The 8,108-nt window shown below is 43.2% G+C and overlaps 1 protein-coding gene across 1 annotated transcript in view; it reads right to left on the bottom strand.

The window, feature by feature from the left end:
- Positions 1–2,233: 2,233 nt before the first annotated feature.
- LOC138854084 (cell adhesion molecule 1-like) overlaps positions 2,234–8,108 on the bottom strand; it is a 296,513-nt gene continuing 290,638 nt past the window's right edge. Inside the window, exons 5-6 of the mRNA XM_070095067.1 lie at positions 2,788–2,912; positions 2,234–2,378 (exon numbers count right to left, since the gene is read on the bottom strand). Of these exons, the coding sequence (XP_069951168.1) occupies positions 2,234–2,378; positions 2,788–2,912 (270 nt within the window). The remainder of the gene's footprint in view (positions 2,379–2,787; positions 2,913–8,108) is intronic.

The raw sequence follows: 8,108 nt of genomic DNA, 5'->3' as shown, positions 1-8,108 counted from the left end.
CCTCCCTCCAGCCTTTTCCCTACTCCTCCATCCCTCCACCCTTGATGTATTTTATGTTTTTTTTTTATTAACACATAGGCCATCTCCCACCAAGGCAGGGTGACCAGAAAAAGAAGAAACACTTTCATCATCATTCACTTCATCACTGCCTTGCCATAGGTATGCCTAAACTATGGTTAAGAAACGGCAACATAACAACACACCTCAGGTCATCCTGTTTTGTTTCATCCTCTCTGAATATCCAAACTACCTCAACAACCTCTCCTCAGCCCTCTGAATAATACTTTGGGTAACTCCATACCTTTTAATATTCAAACTCCGAATTCTCTGCATAACATTTAAATCACACATTCCCCCTCAGACATGACATCTCCACTGCCTCCAGCCTCCTCCTCACTGTGCAACATTCAAAACACATGCTTCACACCCATACAACAGTGTTGGTACCACTGTACTTTTGTATATTCCCTTTGTTTCCTCTGTGAATAAAATTCTGTCTCCACAGATGGCTCAGTGCACCACTCACTTTTTTTCCCATTGGTCATCTCTCATAGAACCATCCATCGAGAAGTTGTGTGTGTGTGTGTGTGTGTGTGTGGTTGTGTGTGTGTGTGTGTGTGTGTGTGTGTGTGTGTGTGTGTTACCATTTGTGTGTGTGTGTGTACGTACATGTGTATGAGCGCGACTTAGCTAGCCTGTGTGTTTGTAAATATATAATAATGTTTGCTACCTCTAAACTGAAAGAAAGAAACCTGGAGTTGATATAATGAAGAGCATAGAGGACAAGGCAGAATACTTAGATATTAATGAACAAACAAACGCCCTAACAAGTACACTACCACTCCCTGCAACACTGTACAACACAACCACTCTCCCCGCAACACTGTACAACACTACCACTCTCCTCGCAACACTGTACAACACTACCACTCTCTCCGAAACACTGTACAACACAATCACTCTCCCCGCAACAATGTACAACACAATCATTCTCCCCGCAACACTGTACAACACAACTGCTCTTCCCAAAGACCTGCTTGCATTTAAAGCCCTCTCTCACACTTCTAAATAACCCAGAATTTGGTAGTTTTTCATAAATTTCCTCGTGCGACGAAAATGATTGAATTAAAGCTACTCAATTTCTGCAACTGAATCTGTTAGTCACCACTGTGTCCACCCATCAGTTCAAGTTCATGATAATCACCATTCTATCTTCCTTTGATCGGCGTCACCAGGGACAACGTCCGTACTTTAATGTCATCAACCAGTATAATTGTACTGTGTAATGTGAAGGTCGGATCGGTTGTTCTACCTATCAACAGTAGTGTGCTTATTAATTGGGACGTATCTGGAAAATTAAGGTTTATTTGAAAAATACACGGTCATGATATGACAGATAATTGATTTAATAAGAGAGATGACTATTCTCTGCTTTTATAAGAATTGCTACACGCTTTGGCAAAGAATCAACCAATGTTTTACACATTTTGGCAAGTTCTTCGTCGTGGTACCAGATCCTAATAATAGCAGCAGTTAGCTTCTCCATAGTTGAACAGTCCTGTTTCGCGATCCTGCGTTTGGTTATTGCCCATGGATTGAGGTCAGGAGAGTTTCAGAGCCAATTTAGGACGCTTAGCTCACTCTCTTCGAAGACTGTCAGCATTTTTCTGGAAGCGTGGCATGGAGCAAGAGCCTGATGAAAAATGCCTTCTCCATCAGGAAAGTCTGTCCATAATGGGAAGCAAATGAGCTGCCAGGATTGCCTTGTATTTGGTCACTGTTCATCGTTCCCTAAACAATAACAAGCCGTCCCGGGCTTTATCAATAAAATTACCCCTAAATATCGTAGGTGGTTGTTTTGGCTCTTGATGAATGTGTCCATTCCGAAGAGGTTTGCCTTTGCTCCGTCTCAGTACCACTGATCTGTGCCCACGTACTTCAAAATACGCCACATCTGAAAATACAAATTTTCTCCATTCATTTGTCGTCCATCCCTTATGATCAAGTGTCCACTGCAGCCGTTTTTTCTTCATAGCAGCAGTCAGTAATTGTTTCTTTGCCGGCTTTCTCGCAGTTCTGCCAACTTCAAAGGGCCTTCGTCGAACAGTTGAAGAATCAATATTTACGCCAGCTGAAGCCAAATCTCTCTGTTGATCTTTGCTTGTTTTCTTGGTATCCTTAGCACTGTTATCATAACCTTGTCATCGTGAGGTGTTGTCTTGCGTTTTCTTCATCATCTTCCTCGATGCAATGCTCCACAATCACCAGTGTCGTCAGCTTTCTTCAGAATCCGAACTACAGTTGACTTTGCAAGGCTCGAATTTTCGGCGATCTGTGTGATAGTCAAATCAGTATGTCTTCTAATACTTGCACGCTTCCTAGATTTAACACCCATCTTAAATTTCAGCAGTAATTTGGTGAAACCACATTCACTCACGGAGCACACTTGAAATAATAGCCTTACAGAACAATCGCTGATGTAGCACTGACGAAAGTCGCAGGGTAACACCGCAGCTGAAGTTGGTAGCAAGCTCTTCTGAAAAGAAAAGAACCCAAACTACGTTAAGCTGGAGACTAAGACATATGAGATAATCACAAACTTTACTCCTGTCTCAGTTAATTTGCTCATTATTGTAAGCAATATACATAACCTGAGGACCCAGCTGTAGGTACTAATGTATGTGGTAGCGGTAGTTCTAATGGTGTTCAAAGTCAAACCTGAAGGATTTAAAACCCGAGCAATAATTACGTAATCCAAGTCTAAGCCTCAGTCCGGCTTAGACTTACCGGAGACGAAGCTCTCCTGAAGGAAAGTGTCGAGGACCCACAGTGAAGCGCAGCCCGAGGCGTGAGGTTTCTAGTCCGTCTGAGTCGTTGACAGGGGTGTATTCCACTAGATTCTCACTCTCGGCCTGTAGGTAGTGACACAAAGAATTAATCATTTCTTCTGGGAAGGGAATAGAGAAAAGGCGAGGGACGTGTGCAGGAAAATAGAACATGAACCAAACGCAACAAATTACTGTAGGAACAATATAGAACACGAATGAAGATCCTATGATCAATAAAGAACAATGGAACTATAAATTAATTACCCATTTAAAATGGAATCTAATACTTCCAATCGAAATATCGTAAGCTAAAGTTGAGACTATATTCTTTTAAAATTTCGGGTCCAAATATGTACAATATTAGTTTTGTATAAAAGCTAATTAATATACTACGCAAATTATATGTCCCATCAGTTTCTGAAAAATGAAACCCAAGTTTCGGGAATATATATCAGTCAACACGGACCCGGGAAGATGGGGCAACACAGGCGGCTGACATCTGACAGACAATAACTGTCAGATTCTGAACAAACAAGAGTATGTTGCAAAGTAGAAGGGGAAGATGAAATGCATGCGATTCTGCAGTGTCAGGCAGAGAGAAGTCTGTCTCGCATCCAATCCCTCTTCACCACATGCCATTTATAATGTCAGAGATGGTGTTGCTGACAAGAAGTATTCTTTGAACCAGTAACCCTTCGAGAAAATCGATACCTACTAAGGCTTTTAATCCAAAAAGTTGGAGAAGTCCTATCCTTCTTCATTCAAGCTTGTTTACTTTGGTCTACAACAAAAATGTTTAAAGCCACTCGTTTTATATCAATTTTGGATCATGAATATGGAAATGATGCTTTAAAATTGCAAATTGGCTCTTATTTATAAGAGCCAATTTGCAATTTATTTATGGACTCAGACCTGGGAATGGAGGAGGGTAAATAAATTGTACAGGTTAAAGGCTCTTGATCCAAATACACAATATGCCATTGTAGGAAGTTAATTGTTCTCATGGTCATACTTGTTTTCATGACCACAAAAACCATCAAGTGGAATACTTTTTTTCCGATGTACAAAATTATTCCAAATGTGTAGGTAAGCGTTACCTTTAATGCCCTAGACACTGAAAGACTACTGTTTGGGTAAAGCTTTCATATGCATCTGAGATTTATTCACACTTCTAAAGAGAAACCCCATAAGCAGTATATATATATATATATATATATATAATCCAAAAAGTTGGAGAAGTCCTATCCTTCTTCATTCAAGCCTGTTTATAATATATATATATATATATATATTATATATATATTTTATATATATATATATATATATATATATATATAATATATATATGCCGAATAGGTAAAATTGGTCAATTACCAAGAACTCATTTAAAATTGTCATTTCTAACACTTTTTCTTATACGTTTAAAGATATATTTTTTTTCATTTATGTTCATGTAAAAATTAATAATTTTGTAGCAAAAGAACCATAGAAAACTTGCCTAACCTTATTATAACCAGCGCAATTTAATTTAGCCTAATCCCGCTAAATATATTTTAGATAGGCTTACAATAACTTAATAACAAACAGAATGAAATATATTTTTTTCGTTAGGTTCAGAATGATTTTTGCGAAATATTGCATACACAAATTTTCGCTTGCCTTATTCGACAAGAAGAACGTTGCTATTTAAGGCAAAATCGCAAGTTTTTCTTATCACGACATACATAATATAATTATATATTGCATCTAAAATTAAACTGAAGAAAAAAATTTTGTCAAAAAGATCGAATTGAATGGTAATTAAATTTTATTTAAATTTTCAACAGTGCCAAATATTTCTCAGTATTGTGATGAACAAGCACAGAATAGGGATAAAAACAGATTGAATGTTTAGAAAATTTGATTTTCTGATTAAGCTGATACACACTCGCGATCAGCGAAGAGGCTGGGCCAGGAGCTGTGACTCGACTCCTGCAACCACAAATGGGTAAGTACTCTCTCTCTCTCTCTCTCTCTCTCTCTCTCTCTCTCTCTCTCTCTCTCTCTCTCTCTCTCTCTCTCTCTCTCTCTCCGGTGGATCAAAGAGTATCTTTCAGGAAAGAAATGTCAGAATGGGAAAGAGTAACTAGTGGGGTTCCGTAAGGATCGGTATTAGGACCAGTACTGTTTCTGGTTTATGTAAATGACATTCCAGACTGAATTGATTCAGATATATGTCTCTTTGATGGTGATATAAAATTAATAAGGACAGGCAAAGGCCCCATAAGAATTGGGACAAATTGCAAGAGTGGTCCGATAATATGTTTCTTGAATTCATCCCCAGAAAGTGCAACGTAATGAAGACTGGTGAAGGAGCAAGGAGACCGGAAACGAGGTACAAATTAGAGGGAGTTGTCAGATGCTGACTTCACTCAAAGATAAGGACCTAGGAGTGAGCATAGACTCACATCAGTCTGATAACCTCTGCAGCTAATGCTTGTCTGGCAAGTCTATGAGTAGCCTTCAGAAACCTTAAGAAAAAGTTATTCCGGGGCTTTATTAGAAAACATGTCAGGCCCATCTTGGAGTATGCAACACCAGTATGGAGCCCGTACCTGAAAAGTATGTTTTGAAACCAGAGAAAGTGCAGAAGAATGTATCAAGGCTTGTTCCTGAACTAAGAGGCATGATCTACGAGAAGAGGCTAATGGAATTGGACCTAATGACATTAAAGGATAGAAGAACTAGGGGAGGAAAGGGCATGATAACACACAAAATACTCAGGGGAATTGATAAGGTAGACTGGGATAAGCTGTTTGAGAAGGGAGAAATAGGAACTCTGGGACGCATCTGAAAGTTAGACACAGGGATGTTAGGAAATATTTTGTTTCAGTCTCAGTGTGGTCAGGAAGTGGAATGAATTTGGTGGAGGCAGGCGCCATACATAGTTTTCAGAGCATGTATGATAGGAGCCACGAGGCTAAGAGGGAATGATAAAATTGGCAGGATCTGAGAATCGACCCCTGCAACCACAATTAAGTGAATGCCCCAACTGCACACACACATTTACAATATTTAATGTGAGTGTTTTTCTCTGTATTTATCTGTCAACCATCCTTCCTTCGGAGTATCTTGTACATGACAATCATATATTCCCCTGGCTTTCCTCTCTCGTCCCTATTGCTTGCACAATGTGCAGTATACACTCGCAGTACCTGCTGCTTTTTCTCCCTCACACTGTCATACACAATCTTGCTGGGCCCGTCCCTCCCAGCGTGTTATGCTCTCGCTCTCTTCACTCCACAATATTGTGTGGTGGGAAGCGATGCTCAGCGGATGATGTGGACCGCAGTTTACGGCCTCCCACCCTCTGGTGCAGGAAGAAAACGTCTTCTGAAAATTTATATTCCTGGAACCATGTAGGTAATGAAGCGATGATCCCAGTGCGGTTGTCTTCCTACAGAATGATGCTTGTATGTTTTTGCTCCCAAATGATGTCTGTATGTTTCTGCACCACCACAGTGATGCTTTGTATATTACTGTACTACAGTGATACCTCTACGTTAGTACACCACAATGATGCCTGCATGTTACTGCACCACAATGATGCCTGTATGTTACTGCACCACAGTAATGTCTGTATGTTACTACACTACAGTGATACGTATATGTTAATACACGACAGGGATTCCTGTTCTACCCATAGCTCCATCCAAGGAGTCAATTTACTGAAGGAAGAAGTATTAAGGAATTTGAGGACGGGGTAAGGAGAGCTGGAGGCTGGAGGGCTATCTTAAGGAAAAGTTAGGAGATATAAAGTATCCCTTCATGTGGGAGCTTGGAGTAGGATCTTAGCGGACGAGCTGGGAGAGAAGCGTCCCCCACTGACCCATCACCAAGGGGTAAGGGGTCTGAGGATAAGCTTCTCTACTGGAGTGAAACCTTTGATACTCCCGTAGCTGATGAACAGTGGTATACTTGATCATATCCTCATTGCCCTGCTAAAGTCTTCTAGCTCAGGCTGACGCTGCTGAAGCCTCCCAGCTCAGGCTGACGCTGCTGAAGCCTCCCAGCTCAGGCTGACGCTGCTGAAGCCTCCCAGCTCAGGCTGACGCTGCTGAAGCCTCCCAGCTCAGGCTGACGCTGCTGAAGTCTCCCAGCTCAGGCTGACGCTACCGAAGTCTCCCAGCTCAGGCTGACGCTACTGAAGTCTCCCAGCTCAGGCTGACGCTACCGAAGTCTCCCAGCTCAGGCTGACGCTGCTGAAGCCTCCCAGCTCAGGCTGACGCTACTGAAGTCTCCCAGCTCAGGCTGACGCTACTGAAGTCTCCCAGCTCAGGCTGACGCTACTGAAGTCTCCCAGCTCAGGCTGACGCTACTGAAGTCTCCCAGCTCAGGCTGACGCTGCTGAAGTCTCCCAGCTCAGGCTGACGCTGCTGAAGTCTCCCAGCTCAGGCTGACGCTACTGAAGTCTCCCAGCTCAGGCTGACGCTGCTGAAGTCTCCCAGCTCAGGCTGACGCTACCGAAGTCTCCCAGCTCAGGCTGACGCTGCTGAAGTCTCCCAGCTCAGGCTGACGCTACCGAAGTCTCCCAGCTCAGGCAGACGCTGCTGAAGTCTCCCAGCTCAGGCAGACGCTGCTGAAGTCTCCCAGCTCAGGCTGATGCTGCTGAAGTCTCCCAGCTCAGGCTGATGCTGCTGAAGTCTCCCAGCTCAGGCAGACGCTGCTGAAGTCTCCCAGCTCAGGCAGACGCTGCTGAAGTCTCCCAGCTCAGGCTGACGCTGCTGAAGTCTCCCAGCTCAGGCTGACGCTGCTGAAGTCTCCCAGCTCAGGCTGACGCTGCTGAAGTCTCCCAGCTCAGGCTGACGCTGCTGAAGTCTCCCAGCTCAGGCTGACGCTGCTGAAGTCTCCCAGCTCAGGCTGACGCTGCTGAAGTCTCCCAGCTCAGGCTGACGCTGCTAAAGCCTCCCAGCTCAGGCTGATGCTGCTGAAGTCTCCCAGCTCAGGCTGACAGATTTCAACATTATATATGTGATCCATCCTGCGTGACGGAGTATTATTGGGAAACATAGCTGGCTTTTGCTCTCTCTATCTAGATGATAGCAGCACACTGCTGATGAGTCCAGTTGGGTGGAGTGGAGGGTGGTAGTGTGTGTGTGTTGGGTGGAGTGGAGGGGGGTAGTGTGTGTGTTGGGTGGAGTGGAGGGTGGTAGTGTGTGTGTTGGGTGGAATGGAGGGTGGTAGTGTGTGTGTTGGGTGGAATGGAGGGTGGTAGTGTGTGTGTGTTGGGTGGAGTGGAGG

This window comes from Cherax quadricarinatus, chromosome 49, assembly GCF_038502225.1.
Source record: "Cherax quadricarinatus isolate ZL_2023a chromosome 49, ASM3850222v1, whole genome shotgun sequence".
NCBI classification, from domain to species: Eukaryota; Metazoa; Arthropoda; class Malacostraca; order Decapoda; family Parastacidae; genus Cherax; species Cherax quadricarinatus.
The sequence above is the reverse complement of the archived record's forward strand: the minus strand, read 5'-3'. Positions and strand labels throughout refer to the sequence as shown.